The following is a 25526-nucleotide window of genomic DNA, read 5'->3' on the forward strand; positions in this document are numbered from 1 at the left end:
TGGCTTTGAAATAAGTCTGTTTGTACTCTTGATGGGATAGTCCAGCTCAACATCAGCCTTGTGAGGAACTAGAAAAACTGGCAGTATCTCATCTCACGTGGGTAGTATCCTGGTTTGGCATTGCAAACTAAAAAAAAAAAAAAGACAACCCCACCTTAAGATCTGAACACAAACCAAGTTCTCACCCCTCTCTTAGCTTCTTGAACCCAAATGACTGTCATGTGTCTGATGGAGCAACCACAAATAACCATTTCATTCCTTTCGTTTCCCAAATTTTGGGAAGATTTACAGTGTTGATGCATGTGCAGCAATGCCTATTAGCATAATTTCTGCACACCTAATAGTATCATTTAGAGTTGCTCTTACTTGTGGTGTTTCAATTTCTTGTTAAACAAGGAGACATCTAAAGAATATTAATTAAAGTTACGGTTGCACAACTAAGCAACAAAATTGAAAGACGTGTCGCCCGAGAGATTTGACAAAAATCTGTAATTAAACTGTTCTTTCCTAACTTCGTAAGCATGTTAATAATTAGTTCTCTCTACAGTTTGGTGCTGGCTGAGGGGGGATTGCTTGCTTTATTGTGTATTTGAGGTGTTCAGCACATCAGTAGCATCTGTCATGAACTTCTTTATGCCACTGGTGGCTTTCAATTTAAGGTTTTCATATTTGGATGCTGTATGGACTGTCATGATCTTGTGTGTTCATGAACACTGTCATGTTAACTTGGAAAGTTCTCTTTCCTGCTTTGGTTGGGATTTTAGGGGGCCTGCTTTGGTTTGGTTGCTGTTGTTGGGTGGGGTCTTGTTTCTGTTTTGGTTTTCTGGGGTTTTTCTTGCATAGTCTTCTGCTCTGCTTTCAGGACTTCAGAAAATTCCAAAAGAAATTTAGAGCCTTTTGTCTTTTAACTTTTGGCAATTTTTTTTTTTTTCAATTATTTTGCCTGTTGAAGTAGAGGTGAATGTTCACCTCTTCTGATACTAAGCACACAAATATCTCAACACCCCCACCCCCTGCATGGTGCTGTTTTATTCTGCTGGATGGCCGAGGATCAACGACATTTGGACAGAGGTTGTGCTTTTCTCCCTTCTCCGTCGAACCAAACTCTGCCTGTCAGTTTTAGTCTGATTGTAAGAGATGGTGCTGAAACATCCTCACTGCTCTTCCCAAATACCTGACTTCTTCCCAAGGGCCTTCTACTCCATTTTCCTTCAGCAACGATCGTGTGGTTTTGTTTGTGTGTTTTTCAGGGGAGGCAAAAGAATGAAAAATGGAAAAGGGGGAGTGTAGGTCCCTTCCCACCCTGACCTACACTCCTCATCACACGGAGAGCACTGCATTATCTGGAGCAGCTCTGGGAGAGGGGGCAGGAGCTGAGGCACAGCAGGTGGACATAAGGCTATGCTGGAAGAGCATAGGTGGCTAAAATAACACAAGTGTAATTTGCTGCTGCATGTATTTTAAAAGTTCAAACTGTGTCCCTGAATAGAGAGAAAAGCATTTAGCAAAGCTCAGGGACTGTGTTTTCCTCTGTGATAAGAGATGACAATGAGGAGTGGGAAAATATGTCAGTAAATTTGTGATTAGCTGAGAAATCCTCTTCTAGGAAAATTGAGATTTTTTCTGGGAATTTATTCTTCTGAGTAGTTCTGGCAGAAACAAAGTGACACAATCTTTTGGAAATGTCAAAGCTAATAATTTTAACATTCAAAAAATGTTAAAGGATGTCTAATAAAAGACAATTGAATGAAGGTTGTAATAATCATCATGAAGATGGCCTGTTTTGCTCCTACATTCCAGGTTACAATGGTTTCTCAGGATGTGGAAGATGCAGCTTCACAAACCTGTGGAGTGCACTCGGGCTGCATCTACACTGACAGCACTTGTGAATATTGCTGGAATACAGGTGTGACAAATCAACAAGAGAAGATGTGTTGTGTGGAGCAATTTGGACGATGTGGAGAATGTAGCTGTCTGTGCTGTGAACCAGTCAGGGGACTTTTGCTTCTGACTAGCTCGGGTCCTTTGGACAGCCTCTGTGTGCACCTGGAGTGATATACTAGTGCTCCTAAGCAGATTTTCCTGTTCGGTTTCATCCCATTCTGTGCACTCTGGGGTTCTGGGATGCACACTCTGGCAGGTGGCACCTGGCAGGTTATCAGTGAGGGGTTGCACTCCTCCTGTGAGCAAAGGCAGTGCAGGGGTGGATCTGCTCAATCCCATCCTAAAAGCAGGGAGCGGACACTGTGGTGTTGTACTCAGGTGGTTAGAAAACTGTCCTTCTGTACCTACAAACTTGGTCTGGCTCCATCAGCCTGAGCAAGTGAGAGCAGGGGACTTGGGAGAGTGGCTCTGTGACACCCTTTCCGTGAATGTTCAAGACCCTCTACCCAGAACTCACGGAGAGATGAGGAACCCATGCAGCAACCTGCAGCTGCCTTATCAGTAACTTACTGTACAGCACATTGCTGTCACCTGCTTTAATCTCACACCACTGCTGCTCCCACCCGGAGCTGCTGCTGGGCCCCAGCCAGAGCATGGCTTCACCTCCTCGGGTGATTCCTGAGCCTTTCCTGGCGGGCTGAGAAGATGGGGAAGGGCCTTTAGGAGGGTAAAGAGAGGAGCGACTGAGGTCACTCGGTCTGTTCAGCCTGGAGCAGACTGAGAGGAGACCTCGCTGCAGTCACGGCTTGTGGGGAAGAGGAGGGGCAGGCACTGATCTCTTCTCTGTGGTGACAGTGACAGCACCCCGAGGGAATGGCTGGAAGTTGCGTTGGGGAAGTTTAGGTTGGATGTCAGGAAAAAATCCTTCCCCTTGAGGGAGGATGGGCACTGGAACAGGCTCCCCAGGGAAGCGGTCACAGCAGGAGAGCTCAAGGAGCGCTTGGACGATGCTGTCAGGCACAGGGTGTGACGCTTGGTTGTCCTGTGCAGGGCAAGGGGCTGGACTCGATGATCCTTACGGGTCCCTTCCAACTCGGAACATGCTGCGACCTTACGCAGGGTACGAAACCTGACGCCCGCCCAGACTTGACCTGATCTCTCCTGTACGGCCCTAAGTCGCGGGGAGGTGAGGACCCCGCAGTCCCAGAGACAACTTCGCTCCCTGCCGGCCCTCAGGGGCCCCGCAGGCCGGGCGGGATCCCGGCGGATCCCAGAGCGCTCCGTCCCGGGAGCTCCCGGGCGCGCGCGGGCCCCGCAGCGCCCCCACCGGCGGCGGCGCGCGCTGCTCGCTCCCCGCCGTCCCCGCCGCGTGAGCGAGGGGGAAAGTCTCGCGAGCGCGGGCGCGCGGCGCGGCTCGCGCGCTGGTTGGCGGCTCCCGCCGGGACGGGCCGGGCCGGGCCTCGCTCCTCCGCCGGCCGCGCTCCGGGAACCGCAGGCCGCCGCCGCCTCTTCCTCTTCCTCCGCCGGGATCCCGCCTGCCCGCGCCCGCAGCGCGCAGACCGCCGGACGCCAGCCCGAGCCTCGGCGGAGCGCCGTTTCCTCCCGGCGGGGATCATGTCCGCCGGGCAAGCGCCGCCGCCGCAGCCGGACGAGCCGCCCGCGCCGCCGCTGCCGCCGGGCGCCAACACCGGCGAGGCCGCGGGGACGGGGCCGCCGTGCGCCGCCGGCCTGGCCGGGGGTGACATCAAGATGGAGGTGAGTGGGCTTGGCCCGGCGGGGCCCCCCCCGCTCCCCCGGCGGCAGGTGGGACACCCCGGGCCGCGTGGGGCCGCGGGAGACAATGGAGGAGCGGCCGCGGGGCCGCACCTGGCAAAGCCGGGCCGCTCTCCGGCGCCGCCGCCCGCCCTTCTGCCCTCCCTCCCTCCCGCCGGGAGCGCGGCCGGCGGCGTGGGGGTGTCCGGGGGTTCCCATCTGTGAAAACATCCCTCCGTGCCCCCTGACCGCCGCGCAGGGGGGCCGGGAGCCGCGGTCTTCCTGCCGCCGGGACACGGGGAAGGAGGCGCTGCGGCCGGGTCACGCCGCTTGTTTGTTTTCCAAACGGGGCGGCGGGAGCCCCCGCGGGCTTGCCCCGCTCCTGCCTCCCCGAGACCCTGCCCAGCCTTTGCGCTTCCTGCTCCAGCGGCGAGCCCGCCCGGCGTCTAAAAAGTACGAGCGATGTTTGTCTGCTGAAGTGCTTCGAAACTTTTTTTCTTTTTTTTTCTTTTTCTTTTTTTTTCTTTCTTCTTTTTTTTCTTCTTTTGGGGGGAGTGGAAGACGGTATGAGGGTTGTTGGGGGGGGGGGGTCGTTTTGGCAACAGGTGCATATATTCCAGAAATTTCAGGGGGTTTGAAGTGATTGCCTGGAGATGCTAATTCTATCGCAGCATTGTTTCTTTAATGATAGCAGGAAACTGGTCGGTCCTGCTTTCAGCGCTGGGTGTTTTGTACTCTGAGTCACGCTGGGCTGTCCAACCTACTTGATCTAAATAAATTTGCAAATGCCATGTTTTTCGGATGAACAAGTAGCCAAAGCACTGTGGGAAATAAGTCTTGCTCGAACGTGCAGAAATAGGGCAATTCCGGGCTGGAGTTCAGCGTGTGGAGGCTGAGAAACGCGTTCTCTCGAGGCGCCCGTGTGCGAGGGCTCTCTGTGCTGCCGAGTCCGTTCCTTTTTTACCTTGGGAAAAGATTTCCTGGCATACAGTGATGTTTGAGTTGGAATACCTTGGAGTCGTGAGCATCTGAAAGACCGCTTTCCCTGGTCTCCAGCTAAATTGCAGGGTTTTGTCATCTGTGCAGCAGATGATGAGCTCAGTTGGCCGTGCTGCTCCGCTGTGCTTTCCACGTTTGGCATTTCGGGAGAAAGGGGAATTGGGAACAGAAGTTCCAACGGTCCTCGGCTTGTGCTCACTGGGTGCTGGCTCAGCCCAGTGAGGGATGAGTAAGAGGATTTGGTTATGACTTCAGAAGAGCTTTAGCCGTAGCTTCTTATGCTCAGTTCTTTAGATTTTGACTAGTGAATTAAATTTGTGTTAGGATTTTTCTGTTTCCACATGCCTCACCTGCCAGAGGCTTGTGAGGAAATACCCAGTGACAAACATCCTGTTTCTTGCCAGCCTTTGTTTCATTTGTTTCTTTTCCCGTTCCTTTGTTCTGTATTGACCAGTAAAGATTGAATTTAGCTCCATTCCTACTTGGCTCAGTTAAACAGATGGTTAATAAACACTTGAAAGCATCTAATTTGTTTCATTTTCTCACCCTTCCATGAGTTATTTTGTTGTTATATTAACATATTTGTACGTTACCTTAGCATTGCTCATCAGGGAAGGATCATCTCACTGCTTTTTGTTTTAACAACAGAAGATGAAAATGCATATGGGAGATGATGTGGAAAGAGTTAACCTAGTGACAGAAGAGACAAGGATAAAAAAGCCCTGATCCGAGAGAGTAATTGAAGGCAGTATGTTCAGGATTTGGCAGGAGGGGCATGAGGGAGGACTGCCCTCTCCCAGCCAGCTGGTTTGTCTGTTGTTAGTAGTACCACGGGTGATAAACATAATTTGATTTAGTAAACTGCGCAGAAGAAAAACATAGTTTCCTAAATTCCTCCTCCGCTTTCAGGACAAGGCTGCAGTCTGGATTCTTGTTTAGATTTGTTCCTTTGATACAGAGTGACGAGGGATTGGGGTAATCTGGCAAAAACCTTGAAATTACCCTCACTTCAGACCTGGAGCTGCTGCTGCGTTCACAGTCCCACCCCCAGAGGCAGCTCCAGGAGGGGTTGGCTCAGCACCCCAGAAGTGGCATGCTGATCTCCTGGAGCACAGCTGCCTCCCTCATTCACGTTGATGTGATGCTTTAATGATGGAGCTAAATCGGATTACAGAGACCCAGCTCTATCCCTCATCCCGTGGCAGGGATCTTTGATCCATCTCCAGGTAATTGTATAGGAAATAATAGAGAGCAGACTACTCTCCGTCCACATCAGGTGCCACAGCCAGCTTCTGCTGCTTTGATACAATGTGAAACAAGCTTGTTCTCCTTTACATGGGTACCTTCCCTTTTTCAGAAATACTTCTTTTTAATTCTTTTTCATCTCAGGAGTCTTTTGATGATGCATCTCTGGCAAAACAGAAAGAAATCCAGGAAACAGATCCTACATATGAAGAGAAAATGGTATGTAATATTTGGGACTATGTACAGCTGTTCAGTACTTATGCATTTATTTAAAATGGATTTGAGTTTTCTGTTTGCTTGTTTGAACTATCTTAACTGGATTTATAAAGATTTGTCTAGGTATTAAAAATATTTAAGTTACTTGAAACAAAAATTATCCAGAAGAACAGCTCCTTGGAGCATTCTTCTTTCCAGCATTTTAAAGTTACCTGTAGAGCAGTCCATCATTCAACTTCTCAGTCAGAAATGGAAAGATTGTCTGGGAATCTCTTTGTGGAACTTTAATTAGAGTTCTCACATTTCTGAAGATGGGTTGTGATTCTGTGCTTCACAGGCTGGAAAGGACAAAATTTGCTATTTTCCTTATTTTTTATTTTTTCATAGTTTTTATAATGTAAGAGATGGAGTTGCCCATTCCTCACCATCTCCTTGCAGTTTCTTTCTCAGTTGCTCCCTGTTTGCTTTTATTCCTGTTTGTAATTTCAGTGTCTGTGACTCCTTGTGGAATTTCTTCATAGGAAAGTGAAACTGATTCTTATAATTTGCTGCTTCCTGTGTTATTTCTTCTTGCCACTGAAAATAACCCCGTCATCTTCTGCATATTTCTTTGTGCTACTTTCTGGCACACTGAAGGAAGTGAACTTGGAATTGTGTCCTTTAGTCTCTAGACAGACACAATAACAAGGGCAGTTGTGTTTTAGAGATGCACTGAAAAAGAAAATGGCAAGAGCGTCTCTGTTGGTATAAGGATAGCTCAGGGTTGCAGAGTACAGCCTGTTCTTTTCTGTGTCCTGTCTAAAAGTCTCAGATAATGTTTGTTAGTCCCTTAAAAGAACATCCTCAACTGCAGTGAAAGCAAGCGTGGGGATGTGTGTGCAGGGCCAAAACTTGCAGAAGATTCCTCACTAAACTTTTAGAATGAGGAACCTTCTGCCATGCAGTCTGCGTCTCTTCTACTTCTCTTTTGTACAGCCAGTAAAAATAGAATTTAAAAAGAAGGGCCAGCAATTTGGATGGTAGTGAGATCTTACCTAGTTTAAACCTCAGAAACTCTTACAAAGTAAAGAAACAAAGCCAATGAAGAATAGACAGGAAAACTTAAATTTAGTGGATGTGGATTGTGGCTGTGTCATTCAAGCTTAAAGTACCCTTAGAGTGAGTCTGAGTCTTCTGTGGCACATCGAGATCTCATCTGTGGTATCTCTATTCTCTAACACTTCGTCTTCCTGTCTCTTCCATAGTGCAGGATCTACTCACTCTAAGGAGTAAAACACTCATGGAGCTGCCATTGCTCTTGCAGAAGCCTGGAACGTGTGTTCCTTTTTACTTAGAAAACTGACTTCCTGTAGCTGTGCTGCAAGTTGCTAAATACCAGGTTATGCTGTGGCAGCTGGCAGAATGTCAGAGTGGTTACTGTTAGCCTTGGAGCTGTTTTTAGCTTGTTTGTCTGTTCAAAGTTTTGGTGTGGCCTTGGCAAGGTGTGTTGGTTCCAAATGGAACCTGTCTCGAAGAAACGGAACTTTTCAGATACTAACATTGCCTGCTGTAATCTTTCTTGCGCAGTAGAAACAGCAACTCCTATCAAAGGGGGCAGCCTGATGAGTTAGGCTGAGCATATCTAAGGTCTCTGCTGCTGAAACAGATGTTCTGAGTTGTGGCTTTGAGCTGCTCTGCCCTCACTGCCCCCTTTGATGCCAGCTCTGTTGCTTATCTGACAGCCCAGCTAGGTGCTGTCTCTCTCTGAGCAGGCAGGTCACCAGTGCAGGAGGGAGCAGTTGTTGCCAGTTTGGTGAGAGATGAATTAGCACAATGAAGAATCCTGTGTGTGATGGGTGGGGGGAAATTTCTAGGAGTGGGAATATCACTTTGGATAGGAGAAAGTTGTTAAGGGGACTCTGGCCTTATCTAGTGAGACTTGTGCAATCTTTGTGCCAAAGTCAGATTTTAGTCTTGGCACAGGTCTGTCTCGCAGCTTTGATCTTGCTGCGTAGCGGAGATGAGCCTTGGCCCCAAAAAAGAGTATTGAATCTGTCAGCAGCAGGTGTATTGATGTTGCTCATCTCTTTTTTGGTGTTGTAGTGATGTGTAGAAAGTAATGCAAATCTATATTTAAAAAGTATTTGTTTGCTTTTTCTTTTGAATGAATACATACTGGAATGTCTCACACTTGTTCCATTTAATTTTCCCTTGTCACCAGCAAACAGACAGAGCAAACAGATTTGAGTATCTGTTGAAGCAGACTGAGCTCTTTGCTCATTTCATTCAGCCTGCTGCTCAGAAAACTCCAACTTCACCTTTAAAAATGAAACCCGGACGTCCACGAATAAAGAAGGATGAGAAACAGAATTTACTGTCAGCTGGCGAGTGAGTGATGACACATAGGCCAACTTGTACTATAAAGAAGATTTTATTGTACTTTAAATGTGGAAGCTGAACTTTGTAAGCTTTTGTCCTGTGGCAGTGTGTGTGCCTTTTTTTTCGACTGCCCACCTGTCAGCTGAGGATTAAGAATTCAAGGAGTTACAAGAGATTTGTGTTGATGCTAAATCTTTCCAGCATGAAGAAAAGCAGGGGCAGAAAAGTAAGGCAGTCGTGGCTCTAAATTTTAAGAGCTCATGGAGAACATCACTATCCAACATCTTGCAGGCAGCTCGAAAATTATAAGTCTCGAAATTTGGATTGCCTTCATTGCAGCTTGTGTGGCTGCGGTGTTTGGCAGATGCAGCCAGAACTTAAATGCAGTGTTTTCCCTTTCTTGTAGTTAAAGGCCAGTACTGATGCACACATTAATGCCTTTCAAGTCACTTTGGGCTGATACTTGAGCCTGCTGAATATGAATTCTAGCGAAGAATCTTGGTAGAAATTTCTTTGGGTGTTGGCATTCTGTATTGCAATATACATAATAACATACATTAGATTTTGTTTTGCAGCAGCTTGATGCCCTTTCAGTTTCTCCACAAACTTTCTACTTTCTTGGACTTTTCCAGCTATCGGCACCGTAGAACAGAGCAGGAAGAGGATGAGGAGCTGTTAACAGAAAGCTCCAAGACAACAAATGTCTGCACTCGATTTGAAGAATCTCCATCATGTATGTTTCCTTCCTTTTTTTTGTTGTTTGTTTGTTTCTGTGTTTTGTTTTGTTTTTGGTTTTGCCTCTGTTCTTTTTCTTCAAAATGTTTAAAATGGACTTCATTTGCATACTCTCTAAGGATAGTGAAGTAATTTGGTGGGACAGGAGAGGGAGGAAAAAAAATCCAGCACCGATCTAATGGTACAAAATGCATTATGGAGGAACTGCTTCTTTTCATTCAGGCTAGAAAGGCGGTCCAGTGAGTCTTGTCCCTTAGAAATCCAGTTGCTATATTTCAGTTAATAGGAAAGAGTTTTTAAGTCTGTCGTCTTATAATTTTTACATATGTAACCTAAATTCTGATACAGTTTGAAGCACCTAACAGCTTCCAGTTCATTTAATGGAATTCAGTATTCTGTTGTTTCAATGTTTGACTGTGTTCTCATTTGAACAGTGGTGATAGATTTGGAATTTCTGTGGAATTTTTTGCAGAAAACAAAGCTGTTGCAGCAGCTTGCAGAAACAAAATTAACATATTGCTGTCTCCACTCTGCATTGTCCTTGAATTTATTACATGAATTTATTACTTTGTTTTGTCCTGTAGCTTTGGTAATCACTGTCAATTAGCAGCCAACAAGTGGTGAAATTCTCTCCTAGGTTTTTGTACATCTTTTAGTCTATTCTTTGGTGTCTTTTAGATGTGAAATGGGGAAAGCTGCGTGATTACCAGATCCGAGGACTGAACTGGCTCATTTCTCTGTATGAAAATGGCATCAATGGCATCCTGGCAGATGAAATGGTATGCACAGAGCCCGTGTTTAAAATCACTTGAGAACACAATGCCATTTTACTCCAGCAGTGTGTATATATATATGTGAGTTTAACACAAAATGCAATATATAGTTTGCCAGTCTTATTTTTCTAGTGTGTTTAAAGTCACTGAATTTTAAAGTGTCAAAGGTATTTTAATTTAAATAAATAGTGCAGGCAGGTTTCAAAAATAGACATATGGAAAGGGAATCTGTCAACCTTTAGGAACATGAAGTTGGTGGAGGGGAGTTTTTCCACAGAATAACATGTCCTCTGTTTTCTTTCTCTCTTAAATTGCAGGTGTTTTGTTATGGTATTCTCCAGCTGCCCTTGTGAGGAGAGTGTCATATATGAAAAGAGCATCAAATGTGGAAACACCACCTGTTGTTAGGGCCATGTGTAGATACCAGGATATGAGTGTCCTCTGTGGACTGATGTCCACAGAACAGCTGAAGGAGTGGGAATTTTCTGGGAAAAATGCAAAGATAGATACAGCTAGAGAGCTGTGTTAAAATTCCTCATACACCATGACCATGGGCATATCAGTTGGCACTGGCCATAGCAGCTTTTGCTTCTGTTTTTTATTCTTTTCCCCTGAAAGATAGGGGATGAATGCAGAAGAAACTGTAGTTTTTCAAAGGCAGGTGTTTTTGTCCCCTTAATAATTTAAGATATATCTCTTTTTTATAAGGAGTAGAAAAGAAGAAACAAAAATCTAAAATCTAGTTAATTTCAGTGTATTGCATTTCCAGTATCTTGTAATTTCTGTCTGATAAAACTTCAAGATAAGGTAGAGACAAATGAGTTTAAACTGCTGTTTTGTAACATACTTCACTTTTAAATACATAAAGGATTTTTTTAAACATACATGCTTATGAATAGAAGATTTTTTTTTTTGGCTAAGTGGAGCAAGGTTGTTTTAACGAAAACACCTCGGAAACTTTGATTTGTGGTATTCCAAAATCCATTTTGTGTTAAAGAGATTAAATATTATTAAATATTTTTTTCTTTATTCTTAGGTATGCATCATTTTGAAGTTATTAATGCCTTTCACCCAGCCTGTATACACTTTTCCACATCTTGTACCCGGTGAATTTTGGTTATTTTGGAAACAAAAACTCGAATTTTAGAACCAGAAATTACTTGTGCTGATGCTGGTTGGGGTTTTTAATTCCCATGCATTTGAATCATATTTTTGAATTACTTAAAGTATAGGAATGATCTGGTTTTTCAGTTTTTCCTCAGTTTTGTTTTAGTTAAAATTATACATTGCAGATACCGGGTTTTACCAGATGCTCAGTATTTGTTTTCTTCTTTGGCGCATGCAGTTTTTTTACACTTACTTGGCTCTTTCTTCACAGGAACTGATGTCATTTCTGGCTTCTGTGGAAGCCTCTGTTTAAATATTACTTAAGAACATACTTGCAATTATAAAGCATTAATAATGTAATACTGATAATATATAATATTATGGTGACAGTGTTACTAATAATTAATTGAATAAATTAAAAAATCCTAAGAGTTCTTAATTTATTCACTTTATTTCAAATTTAAGAGAATACCCAAGTCCAATTTGTAAAGTTTGATTTCTACACAACCTTGGTACTTTGGTACTACCTCTTGGTACTTTGTTCTAATGAAATGTGGGAAGCCCTGCAAGCCTTTCCTAACCAAGACTTTGATTCCCTTTTTGTATCTCCCTCGTTTATTCAGGCTGCTGTGCCTTCCATGCTGTACTCGGAGCTCACCCGTGGGTTTTCTTAAGGGTATTTTCTGAGAGGTTTTGTTTTCTCTTAACACATTCATGTGTCTTACAGGGTCTTGGGAAGACACTGCAGACAATTTCTCTCCTTGGCTATATGAAACACTACAGAAACATTCCTGGACCTCACATGGTGTTGGTTCCTAAGTCCACTCTGCAGAACTGGATGAATGAATTCAAGAGATGGGTACCAACACTTCGAGCGGTTTGTTTGATCGGTGACAAAGACCAGCGAGTAAGTCTGGATATGGTGGCTTTTCCTGGGTATTCCTCTGTACATCCAGCATGTGATTTTGCTGTTCTTTCCCTTTCCTTCCCTGGGAAGGATGTTACTTGGATTTGTAGTGGTTTAAGACCTACAATGCTGCCTGCCTGGGGTATCACCAGCCTAGAATTCATGTGTGTGCTGCCCAGCTAGTGCTTCATCACTTTATGTTCAGAATTTCGTGTTCAAAGATTTGCAGTCCCTTTTATGAAGGCAGGACACTGCCTTCATGAGATTTAAAATAGGAAAATTGTAACAGAGCTGCTGTGTTCTTTTTGCTTTATCTTTGACAAAGCCTCAGTAATTAGCTGTCACCTTGTTATCTAGGCTGCCTTTGTGAGAGATGTGTTGTTGCCTGGAGAATGGGATGTCTGTGTAACATCATACGAAATGCTTATTAAAGAGAAATCAGTATTCAAAAAGTTCAACTGGAGATACCTTGTTATAGATGAGGCCCACAGGATTAAAAATGAAAAATCAAAGGTAATTTATTTTACACTGAAGAAGAGATTTGTGTGGGTGATTAGGTGGTGGTGTGGGGACTAGTAATGTTTTATGCTTGCTTATGTCTCAATGTCCTTCAGTTATCAGAAATTGTGAGGGAATTCAAGACTACCAACCGGCTGCTATTAACTGGAACTCCACTTCAGAACAATTTACATGAACTCTGGGCACTTCTCAACTTCCTTTTGCCAGATGTCTTTAACTCAGCTGAAGTAAGTCTTCATTTCTGCTAATCAAATTAATTTTGCTGGTTTTCCAGATATGAAAATAGACCTGGATATTTATAGGTAGGGGTGTCACTGATAAGTGATAGATTGAGTTAAAAACGTTTGAGTAATAGAGCTTTTCATAAAATAGGCCAATAATTTGTTCTTTAATTTCCTGGCTGTATAAGAGTTATATTTCACCATTGTGATGCTGTGGCACCTTGAAAGGAAGCCTCTTATAAACCAATGATTTTGTTGATACAGGATTTTGATTCGTGGTTTGATACCAACAACTGTCTAGGGGATCAAAAACTGGTGGAACGCCTTCATATGGTGAGTCCTTCTGCCTTTTGTAAAAGTGTTACATTTACCTAAGCGTAAGTAAATTTGTTTAAATCTTAAACAATTCTTCTAATGCTTCTTATGATAGACTGTTAGGATAAGAGAGATTATCCCACAAATTTTCAGTCAAGCAAAATTAAGTCAAAGGACACAGAACCATATGGAAGATGATTTTGACCTAATCTCTGAGTCTTTCAAAGAAAGCACATGTATATCCCATATATAGCAAATAATCTCTCCACACAGGTTGCTTTTTCAGATTGTCTAATAATAGGTCTGGAATCTGTGGTAGAGAATATCTGCTCTGTGTTTTGTCCATTGACCTGATCAGTGTTTGAGTTTCCAAAATGCATTTAACCATGAACCTCTTTCAGGTGCTACGACCGTTCCTTCTCCGTCGCATCAAGGCTGATGTGGAGAAGAGCTTGCCTCCAAAGAAGGAAGTTAAAATTTATGTGGGCCTCAGCAAAATGCAGCGAGAATGGTAATTAATGCATGTGTTTGACTGGGCTGTGCCTAAGGCTCAGAAGGAATGTGCTGTCTGTGACTTGAAGGTTGTGTGGAACTTGATTTATTCTCTCTGGTGTACTTCCAATTTATACCTATTACTTTGTGACACTGCTATGACAGGACCATGTCAGGGAGATTTACCTGATTAAGTGAAGGGTAGGGTGAGCTTTTGACGATACTTGTTGCTTAAAGGGGGACCAACTTCATTTTAGAGTGAACAGAAGGTTTTTTCCTATCCTCGCTGTAGGTATACCCGTATCCTGATGAAGGATATAGATATCCTGAACTCGGCTGGGAAGCTGGACAAGATGAGACTGTTGAACATCCTGATGCAGCTACGGAAATGCTGCAATCACCCTTACCTCTTTGATGGAGCAGAGCCTGGCCCACCTTACACAACAGACATGCATTTGGTCACCAACAGTGGCAAAATGGTAGTTCTGGACAAATTGTTACCTAAGTTGAAAGAACAAGGTATGCATCTCCTTTCTGAGGTTTTGAGAGTTTTTTGTTTCAGTGATGTTTCTGTGTTTTCTGAGCAAAAGCCAGCAGACTTTAGCCAGCATTATTGTTGCTTTCTAGTGAAATACCACCTTGGATCAATAGTCCATTACGCATTTTTGTGCTGAAGTGTTTTGATTTTTTTTTTCCATTTTTTCATCCCAGATAAGTTGAGACCACAGAAACATCAGTGCTTTAGGTTTTCTTTCTTTGTCTTACTAGCTATTTGAAATATAACTGTGTAGTATTTTAGCCACACCTTGGATTTGCCATGAAGGACCATTTCAGATTCAGAGTCCTCATGCAGGGTTAAAGTCAAATCCTTTGTGAAATGTTTGTCTTTCTTGCTGGATGTGATTCTGAGCAGCACCTGAGGTTTTTCGGTCTATTCTGTAAAAACTCAGACATGGGGGAACTCCTGAGTTGTTTTAAAGTTATTTGATAGTAGGGACGAAGCTTTGAAATGATTTGCTGTAAAACTCACTTGACACAGAGTTTTTGACCCTGGAATAATTTTTTAACTCATTGTTTTTTGAGTATGCTTACTGTAGTAACTTTGCTAAAGGAGTTGGAGGTAAGTTTGTGAGTGGGGACACTGAAGAAAAAAAAAAACCACATCCAAACTTTAGCCTTCTGTAGTATAAAAGTAACCTGTACTTTGTATCTAGGTATCATCCAGCCAGCTGTGGCCATAGAACTCAAGAATGAAAACAAACAATTTAGTGGTTACTGTGCTTTTTTTGATCTTGATTTCTTCCTGTTATCAGTTTTATTGATAAGGTGTTGTAATAATTCTGGCCTGGTCTCAAATCAAATTATCATCAAACAAGAGAGTTCAGTATTAACCCTTGAATCCAAAGGACAAAAGGAAGTAGATACTTTGTTATATCTTGTGTTTTACTTAAATTTCTCCAGTAGACTGAAATGGTTGCGTGTGTATGCATTAAGTACTGAAAACATTTACTTTTTTTTTTAGAAGTTGTTCTTGGCAGGTAAATAAACTGACAAGTCTGTAAGAAGAATTCACTTTATTTCTAGAGATCTTAAATCCAAAACAAACAAATACTTCAAAATTTTATTCTTTATACTTGATGATGTTTTTATATTTGTGTTACCATCTTACTCTGCTGTGTATGGGAACTTTTGGTTGAGGAGTACAACACAAAATGAAAGGGAGAGGGCAGCCATTAATTAGACAGTGACATATCAGAGTAAGACGGATGTGTCCCGTGGCATGGACGTGCTGTGACAGCAGCAGCTGCAGCCCTGCATTGTAGTTTGGTGTCTGAAATTCAAACTACTTCTTAGTGTATGGAACTGCCCTCCTTCCTTTTCTGGTAGTGCAGACTTGCAGAGTTTGTGAAATATTATGTTTTGGTGAAAGCATAAGAAACCTTTTTACCTGAACAGGCTCAAGGGTTCTAATCTTCAGTCAGATGACAAGAGTCCTAGATATCTTGGAAGATTACTGCATGTGGAGGAATTACGAATATTGCAGACTGGATGGACAAACTCCTCACAATGAACGACAGGTATTTACAATTTTAAGGATGGTATTTATGTAAAAATACTACTTGTAAAACATTTTGTTTAACTGATACGTTGTTTTCATTTATTTAGGCTTCCATTAACGCATTCAACGATCCTGACAGTTCAAAATTTGTGTTCATGTTGAGTACACGAGCAGGTGGTCTTGGAATCAATCTGGCTACTGCTGATGTTGTAATTCTCTATGATTCAGACTGGAATCCACAAGTAGACCTCCAGGCTATGGTAAGATTCTAGGTGGAAATTTTGTTTTTCTTTTTTTTTTTGCTCACAGAACTTTGCTAGAAATGGGTGCTTCCAAAATAAATTGGTATTTTCCCATTTTAGCACAGGAGCAGGATTTGTAAGACCAATTTTCAGTTCAAGTGCAGCTTCCACTGTGTGGAACCATTAGTCCTTAGTCACATTTGGGTTATACAGTGTTTTATGCTGGGTGTATGTTACAGCTCTTAGTATTATTTAATGAAAATAGCCGACTTGATTAAGTAAAAATGAAGTAAATCTAGGTTGTTAATCCCAAATCTATAAAGCTTTAAATCTTAACTGCTGTGGGGAGTGGAGGTGAATGTGTTTGCACTGTGTTTCCTGAGATCTTGAAAATGAGATAAAAGTTGAATTAAACTTTTCAAAACCTGCTTTTATGGTAATGGTAATGGAAGGATCTCATTTTAGCAACTGTCTTAAGGGGTTTTTTAAGTAGATTTGCATGCATCTCCATCCTGGATACGTGTCAAGGACATTAGTGACCACCTAAGAAAGCAAAGCTATTTAAAAACTGCCAGTGGTTTGTTTGGGTTTTTTTGTTGTTTTTTTTTTACAAACAAGGCCTTTCAGTGGCAAGTCTTGGAATCTCTTTCATTTTTTCAGTTACCCTGTAGGGTGTCAAGTACTCTCGCAAAAATTACTTCAAGTGAATGATGGAACTGGTGTCTAGAAGCTCAAGTGAGGCAGTACCAGCTACCACTACAGGTGTATGCTGAGAATAGTGATTCTCTCTGGTTCAGGTTTGGCTAGTCAGGAGAGGCATGGTATTGTATTTTTCTTGAACTGTTCATGGCACAACCGAAGGATTTTGAGAAAGGCAACTTTTGGTCAGCAGAGAGATGATTTCTTCATGCTTTGATTTTAAAGAAGCTTGCTACAGGTCAGAAGCATCCATATCTTCTCCCCTATGTTATTTAACAAAAAATCCCAAAGCTTGCAGTGTAGATAAGTATGTAATATCTTGGGTAGCCATGGATAGCTGTAAGCATTTAAGTAACCTATCCTTTTCTGTTTTGTAAATTCATGTGCCGGAAATAATGAAGCTCTTAAGTCTAATTGTGTAGTCATGGTGGAAGGCAAGTGCTGAATTTTCTGTTCCTGTTTTTGGCAGGATCGAGCGCACAGGATTGGCCAGACCAAGACTGTGCGGGTGTTCAGGTTTATTACAGACAATACCGTGGAGGAAAGGATAGTGGAGCGTGCGGAAATGAAACTCCGCCTGGATTCCATCGTCATCCAGCAAGGCAAGTACATGAAGGCACTTTGTATCTAGATAGGATGCAATTCCCTTCTTCTTCTCCCACTGGCAACCACGGTGGAATCAGCCAGTAAGAGCCAGTGGGAATGTTGCTTTTTCCTCAGCTGAGCTCTGAAGAGAAGGTGCAAAGGCCTCATCCACTTGAAAATTTATTTTACTGTAGGAGTAGGCATTTCCTCACTAACTTTCTGCTTACTTCCCTAGTGATATGTGCATAAAAGTAGATGCAGTCAGGTTTGGTTTTTTAAAGCACTCACCTTCTACTTAAAACTGGGGAAAAGAATGCCTTTCCTTTTTCTAATAGATAAAGTAAGGTAACCTTGGTTGACTTGCTTGGAATCAGTAATATATAGCTTGTATGTGGAAATATAAGGGGGAGAAAAGTCCTGTCTTGCTGCTTCCATAACATAAACTCTTTAGTGAGTTGCTATCCTCAAGCGTTTTTATCTTTAGGAAGATTGGTGGATCAAAACCTGAATAAACTTGGAAAGGATGAAATGCTCCAAATGATCAGACATGGAGCGACACACGTGTTTGCCTCAAAGGACAGTGAGATTACAGATGAAGATATTGATCACATTTTGGAAAGAGGGGCAAAGAAGGTGAGAAGGTTTGAAAAGGGGAAGCCCACGTGTAGATTTAAATGTGATGGCAAGATAGTGAGTCTCTGGATGATAACTTGGTTCCAAGCTGGAGAGAAAAGGGGTTCTGCTGTGGAGGGTTTTCGTGTTGCTCAATCCTGTCTGTTTTTTCTGATGTTGTCAATAAGATGTTTTATAGTCAAGTACCTTCTAGAATGGCTCCTCTTCTTTCTGGCAATGGGATGTTTTAAAATGAAGTACCTTTCAGAGTGGCTCCTTTCTGGGAATGAGGTGTTTAATAATGACGTGCCTTCCAAAATGGCTCCCGTTCTGTCTGGGAATGAGATGTTAAATAATGAAGTACCATCCAAATGGCTACTGTTCTTTTCTGTATCCCCCGTCCAAGACTGCGGAAATGAACGAAAAACTTTCAAAGATGGGTGAAAGCTCCCTTAGGAATTTTACTATGGATACTGAATCTAGCGTGTATAATTTTGAAGGGGAAGACTACAGAGAAAAACAGAAGGTAATGTTTTAAGTTTCTTTTGGAGGAATGCACTAAATTGCATGTTTTAATCATTTTAAGAGGTATTGAGTAAAATAACAGTGTCATCTATGGTAATAGTTTAAATGAAAACACTACTAACACTTATAATGAAGTAGATGTAGAGCTAATTTTATATAAAATTTGTAGCTGGTCTGATGATCTTGCAAGACTTAATTTTTGTTTTTGGGGGTGGTGGGTTTTGTTTTTTATAGTTGGCATTTACAGAATGGATTGAACCACCTAAAAGAGAAAGAAAAGCCAATTATGCTGTGGATGCTTACTTCAGAGAGGCTCTTCGAGTCAGTGAACCAAAAGCACCCAAGGTGAGTTGACTAATCAAAAGAAATGAATTGTTTCAATATGCCTGGTTAATGGCTAAAGCTGTAAGCAACAAATAGGTCTTTAGTCATAAAAACGGCTCTGTTCACTTTTATAAAGCGGAGAGACTATTTAAATTCAGAAAAAATGTCCAAAGGGCTTGAGACAAACTTCCGCGAGAAAAAAGTAAGAACAGTATGAAACTCGTAAGGTGGTGGGGAGGGTAAGATCGAGTTTTTTCTGGTTCTTTTTCAAGCAGCTGTAATTTTTCCTGTGGAAGACTGATGCTTTAAACATGTGTGACTTTTTCCCCAGCCACCTCCTCCCAAAAGACCTCTCTTCCCCTTCTCTCACTGTCTTTTCTCTTGAATGGTGTGACTTTTTTATCCCCCCCATGTTAAGACAGTGCATTTGCGTAACAGTAAAGCTTTTTGTTTGCTCATAAACTTAAATCAGTTCTTACAAGGAAGCAGATTCTGGATGTGAAAGGGAGCCAAATGCAAACTTTGTGTTTCAGGCTCCACGGCCTCCAAAACAGCCAAATGTACAGGACTTCCAGTTCTTTCCTCCTCGCCTGTTTGAACTATTGGAAAAAGAGATTCTCTACTACAGGAAAACAATTGGTTACAAGGTAACTGAAGAATTTCCTTGACCAGAGGGATGGAGCACCTCTCTAAAGAGGAAAGGCTGAGAGTTGGGGTTGTTTAGTCGAAGAAAAGGCTCTGGGACGACCTGATTGCAGCCTTTTGATACCTAGAGCGGGCTTACAGGAAAGCTGGAGGGGGCTTTTTACAAGGGAATAGCTTTAAACTGACAGAGGGCAGGTTTAGGTTGAATATTGGGAAGGAATTCTTCACTGTGAGTGTGGTGAGGCACTGGCACCATTTGCCCAGAGAAGCTGTGGATGTTCCATTCCCTGGAAGTGTTCAAGGGCAGGCTGGACAAGGCCTTGAGCAGCCTTGTCTAAGTGGAAGCTGTCCCTGCCCATAGCAGGAGGTTGGAAAAGAGTGATCTTTAAGGTCCAGTCCCTTTTGTGTGATTCTCTGAATTCCCACAATGGAACAGTTTAATGCAACAGCAGGAGAATATGTACTTTTCCAGCCTTTTACAATAATTTAAATGGAATAAAATCATATCTAACTGAAGAAATTATTAGGTTATATTAACAGAAAGGTGACAATTAGCAATTGTCTGTGAAAAGTTCATTCCGTTTTACAAAGTGCGAAACCTTTCAGGTACCTCGTAATCCTGATCTCCCAAATGCAGCCCAAGCACAAAAGGAAGAACAGCTAAAGATTGACGAGGCTGAACCTCTTAATGATGAAGAACTAGAAGAAAAAGAGAAACTTCTAACCCAGGTATCGTTGGGTCTTCAGTGAGACTGATATCACCTGAAGCTTGTTTTGTGTTTCACAGCGTTATGGGAACATTTCTTGGGCACTGACTGGCGTGTGCCATAGTTAACACATCTGCAAATTTTGGTTCTGGCTGAAGAGTTTCCAGCATTAGGTTTGTCATAGGATATCTCTGAGGAATGTGCACCAAGTTCGTGCACTTGGATTCTCCTGAATCCGAGTGTGGTGTTGACTGTAGACTGTGATGTCTTTCCTTGGGACCTTGCCAATTAGCTGCAGAGTTGGGTGTGCTGCATTCCATATTATTTAATGCACATCTTCTGCCTCTGTTTCACACCCATATGGAAGTGAATCTTGGGAGTCTGAACAGTCAGTTTTCCGAAACGACATCTGGTAGTGGATAGAGCCCGTCTCTAAAAGAGGGTTTGAGCTGAATATTCCTAAATAATTAGGAAGCGTGTATATTTAAATAATTTAAAACAGGTGAATGCCTGATATGCCTTACTTGGATATTGTATTTACACGTTGTATTTTGGCAGGGGATCGGAATTACAGGACAGGATTTCTTGCTTGCCTAGTAATGAGCTGGAACAGCTCGCTGTGGAGACACCAGAATCACAGAGGTCAGGAAGCAGTACAGTCCAGTAAGCTTGTGGCTAAATCACAACATGGCTGGCAGAACTTGCTACTCCCCACTACTTGTAGAAGTTACTGGTAATGTGAAATGAACCTACTTTGGCTCATAACCTCAGCAGTGCTACTTGTGTCCCTGCTGAGTGTCATCATCAAAAGATAGCTTTAGTCCTTCTGAGGGAGAGTGACCAGGTGCAGTGGCTGAGGGTGTCTCTGAGCCACTTGGGGGCCTTTTTGACAAAACAAAAGCCATTATAGACAATCCTTGCTTCTCTTGAGAATTTTTTTTTCTTAAAAAGCAATGCCATGCAGAGACTATTAGGAGGAGGGATTAATTTATCAGCTGAAAACTTATCAGAAATTACTAGGTGACTAAGGAACTAGTGCTAGTCATTATGCAGTATTTAAATGGAGAGACTACAGTGCCTGCAGTATAAAAACAGTTCTACTAAATTAAACTGCAGAGAAACTGGAATGATGGAAGTGTTACAGGCAATTTAAAGAAACCTGTTGAATCAGATCTGGAGATGGACAAATCCTGAACCTTTGTGCCATGTTTCCTCTTGATTGCTGTACAGGGCTTCACTAACTGGAATAAGAGAGATTTCAACCAGTTCATCAAAGCCAATGAGAAGTGGGGCCGTGATGACATTGAAAATATAGCACGAGAAGTCGAAGGGAAAACCCCAGAGGAAGTCATTGAATATTCAGGTAACTTAATTCTGTACTCAGCTCTGAGAGTATCTAACTCTGCTTGCCTCCTTGGAGCTGCCTGTGAGCATGGTAACATCTTACTGCTGAGAATTTCTTATACTGCTATTCAAGATTTTCAGGGTAGAATTGTACTGATGGATTTTGTATTTGCTGATCTGGCTTTTTACCATCGGTAGCACCTGTGTAATTAAAGCTGTACTAAAATGCACCTGTAAACTCCTGCTGAGCCACTTCACTATATCCCGAGCCTCACTGGGTAGCACTGGCTTCAGTTCTTGTTAATTTTAGCAAAAGGAAATGCTGAGAAATAGTGCTTAGCTGGAGAGATTTCCCTTTTCCTTGTATTCACTAGCCAGAAGTTAACCTCTACCTCCTCCACGGGAGCAGAACACAGTAAATACATCGTGATTGAACATGCAGTGACCACTGGTTTTTGTAACCTGAGTCTCATGTCTCAGAGCTTTCTTCCACTGTAGTGTAGCTACAAAGTCCTGGCACTACATTTCTAAAGGTATAGAGCAGGTTGAAAATGTAAAAATTCTTCTAAAAAAATCCCTTATTTAAACACCTGATTGTCTTTTTAGCACTTGCTTGTCTTCGGACACTCAGGTGCCCTCTAGCTTCTCTTGCTAAAACAGTATTCCGTTCCATCAGTTTCCCTTTGAAGAAGGAAGTGGGGAGACTGACACACAAAAATCTTTCTGGCCTGTATTGCACCTCATTTAAACTGAAGATTCCTATATCTACCCTCTTGAAAACAGCATTTGTAATACTGAAGCACATGGTAGCCAGAAGGGAAGGTTCCTCACCAGCGAAAGGCATGTCTGTTATTACGTGGCAGTAAGCTCTGGTAAAAGGAACAACAGCTAACATCCTTTTTTAAGGTTAAACCTCTGACTTTTACAATGCATGGTAAGAAACTAACCAGTAGTTCTTTTCTTAGCTGTGTTCTGGGAAAGATGCAATGAACTCCAAGACATAGAGAAGATCATGGCTCAGATTGAAAGAGGAGAAGCCAGAATTCAGAGACGAATCAGCATAAAAAAGGCTCTTGATACAAAGGTGAGTTTGCTCAGTTTCTTGCTTTGTTTCCTGGTGCCAGTGAGGAGATACAGGACCCCTGTCTGGCCAGTGCTGCTGATGTATGAAGACATCTTGGGCATGACAGCGGCCTCTTTGCGTAACACTCAGCAGCTTCTTCCCTATGGCTTTTCCATCCCATGGAAGCGCTGCCATGAGAGCCTTAGCCGTGGCCTACCCTGGTGTTTGTAACAGTCTGCTGTATTATAGCACACAGTTCAGAGTGCTGTGGAACAAACTCCATGTAGTGCAGGCTTTGGGAGGAGCACCGTTCCTCCTGGACACATGTAAATGAAAATAGGAGAGACAGAGGGATGGAGAGAGAGGAGGTGGAGGGGAGAGCGGGGGAGGTGGAGAGATGGAGAGAGAATCAAAGGAAGACAGTTGGAGAGAGATGGAGAGAGGTAGAAACAGGTAGAGACAGTGGCACAATGGGAGGAGTTAGAGATTAGAGACTCCTGTTTAGAGCGCTTAAAAAGACAGACTTGCCCAACAGAGGAGGCTTTTGTGCTTGTGTGTGTTTCACCAAGCAATATGTGGTATTATTTGTAGAGAGAGATTTGTAGTTAATTAAGACATTTTATCAGAATTTTCTCCCCACCTGAAGTTTGCTGAGTTAGTTCTTCTCTAGGGAAGAAGTGTCAGACTCAATAAACCAGAATGCAGCTGAACCATGTGCTAACTCTCATGCACCGTTTTATTCTTACTCTGATTTTACCAGTTCCTGAGGATTTGTGTTAAAAAGGATCGTCGCCATTTGAATCCTGATCAGTCTTGCCTCTTTTCAAATGTAGTGAAAGTCTGCCATTAGTCAGAAGATAACAAAGCTGTCTATTGTCTAAACCAAAATTTGCCAGTTTAGATAGCTTTGATAAATGCACTGTCCTGAACCTACAGTCCCTTTCTTGTGATGACTTAGCATAGGAGATCCTTAAAGATCGAGTTTTCTGTCTTCATGTGATTTATTGCTTTCATACAAAAGACTTCCATGCTAATTCCTGACCTCTTTCTTAGCTTTATGTGGTCTTTTTTGTTTTGTTCAGATTGGGAGATATAAAGCCCCTTTCCACCAGCTAAGAATATCCTATGGTACTAATAAAGGGAAGAATTACACTGAAGAGGAGGATCGCTTCCTAATCTGTATGCTTCACAAACTAGGATTTGATAAAGAAAACGTCTATGATGAATTAAGACAATGTATCCGAAACTCGCCGCAATTCAGATTTGACTGGTTTCTCAAGTCCAGAACTGCAATGGTACATATATATATATATATATATATTGCTCTTTTTTATTCATGAATGCCTATCACAATATTAAGTTAAATTATTTAAATTGCTGCTGAAATACTGAGGTAGGTGCACGGGAACAAGGCTTTACCTTTTTATAACTTTCTGACAACTGTCTGGGTGTCAAATGGAGCCATGGCAAATGGGAGGAGAAGTTCAAAGTTCTAAGGTACCCTTTTCCAATTTGAATGAAATACAAATGTGTTTCACAAAGCAAACATCTGCAATCAAATCCATTCCTGTGAAGCCAGCCACTAAGTAAGTATCATGAAACATTTCACTCTTTGTTCCTCTGACAAGATCCAGCGACACACTTACCTACTCACCAGCATTTTTAATATTCTAAGAGGATTTTTACATTAAGTAGCTGCCTAAGGTACTGATTGAATATGTTGTGTAATGCAGGAACTGCAAAGGAGATGTAATACTTTAATCACTCTCATTGAAAGAGAAAACATGGAACTGGAAGAAAAGGAAAAGGCAGAAAAGAAGAAACGCGGACCAAAACCATCTTCGGTAAGATTTCAAAGGCATCTCTGTGAAAAATCTCACTTGTAAACAGCATTTTTCCAAATGTTTCGGACAAGTGATATCTAAAGTTAGTTGAAACCAACAACTTAGAGTGCAATGTCAAAAGCTGCCTAAAGTTTGTGTCGGTGTTCCAGCTTGTATAGTTGAGGATGTCAAATGAAGGAAGAAAGGCTCTTAAGTGTAGCTCATATGCTTTGGAGCAGATAAAGTTATGTTTTGGATCACTGGGTTGGTACACTGTATAGATTTACCCTGGTAAATATACCAGGGATGTATTGGGCATTTTGATTTATATAATCTGCTATATCATCCACGGACCTATTTACAAATGGGTCTCGATTTGGGAAAACAGCAGCACGTATGCTTGACAGCTCTCTTTGCTGACTAAATTCAAAGTATTGCTAATATGCAGGCCAGTTTCATAAATAAAATACCACCTTTACCCATTTACCCATGTAGCAAAAACTTAGAAGCACAACTTACTTGACAGAAGTACAGAAATCAGTAAGGTTAATAGTGATGGATTATTAAGTTTCTTAGACCTGTTCACAGAACATTTAAATGGGTATTTAAATAGAAGTACCTTTTCGTAAGAGGAAGCTTTATAACATCCATACTTGCTTTTAGACACTTTTTACCTCTGTGAAATCATGCTCTTCCAGATTTGGGGAATGAAAAACAACAGCAAAGATGTGCATATTTACCTTATGCCACATTTGCAATTTATCACATTTTAAAGCTGCCAGGGTGTCAGTCTTCTCCACTTGCTTTGTTTTGAAGCACGTTGCTTGCTTACAACCTTTCCGTATGACAATAATTACTATCCAATCTTACCCTGCAGGCACAAAAGCGCAAAATGGACGGCACTCCTGATGGGCGTGGGAGAAAAAAGAAGCTAAAGCTGTGAATGCGGAATTTTTTTAATCTCTAAATTTAAGAAGTAGTTCTTTAATTTACGGGTCTTCATAAGATGCACTGTATAATGCTTAACTGTTTTAAAGAACATTGGGTTCATCTGTTTATTGAACTAGAACATAGTACTTAATTGTAGTTTCACTTTTTTAAATGCAACAGCTGTGCTGAATTTTTTTTACCATTAACACTTGAAGTAATAAATTGTCTTCATTTATTAATAAGGCTTCTTGTGACCTTTTTTTTCATTAATTCCACTTCAATACATATTTATTTAGTCATCCCCCAGTTTCTTTCCTCTTAGGGTGTTGTGAACATTATGATAAATAGAACTGTTCAGTGGTGTTTTCTTGGTACAAGCCACCACTCTATTTCTGGAAATTCTGTGACTCTGACTTTACTGTTTTTATTGTACCAATAGGTTCAG

The 25526-nt window shown here is 42.0% G+C and overlaps 1 protein-coding gene across 1 annotated transcript; it reads left to right on the forward strand.

Annotated features, from left to right (window-relative positions):
* The first annotated feature begins 3438 nt into the window (after positions 1-3438).
* SMARCA5 (SWI/SNF related, matrix associated, actin dependent regulator of chromatin, subfamily a, member 5) lies at positions 3439-25323 on the forward strand. The gene is made up of 24 exons (XM_066186456.1): positions 3439-3639; positions 6025-6099; positions 8297-8463; positions 9087-9187; positions 9868-9968; positions 11797-11976; positions 12334-12489; positions 12591-12722; positions 12981-13049; positions 13433-13542; positions 13816-14042; positions 15480-15601; positions 15690-15842; positions 16993-17129; positions 17597-17741; positions 18127-18246; positions 18480-18590; positions 19103-19216; positions 19821-19943; positions 21152-21284; positions 22231-22349; positions 23411-23623; positions 24062-24172; positions 25029-25323. Exons 1-24 carry the CDS (start codon positions 3499-3501, stop codon positions 25092-25094), a joined length of 3126 nt encoding a protein of 1041 aa, XP_066042553.1. The 5' UTR covers positions 3439-3498; the 3' UTR covers positions 25095-25323.
* Positions 25324-25526: the final 203 nt, after the last annotated feature.

The sequence above is a fragment of the Chamaea fasciata genome, unplaced genomic scaffold, assembly GCF_029207755.1.
Source record: "Chamaea fasciata isolate MVZ Bird 193981 ecotype frontalis unplaced genomic scaffold, bChaFas1.0.hap1 SCAF_6, whole genome shotgun sequence".
NCBI classification, from domain to species: Eukaryota; Metazoa; Chordata; class Aves; order Passeriformes; family Sylviidae; genus Chamaea; species Chamaea fasciata.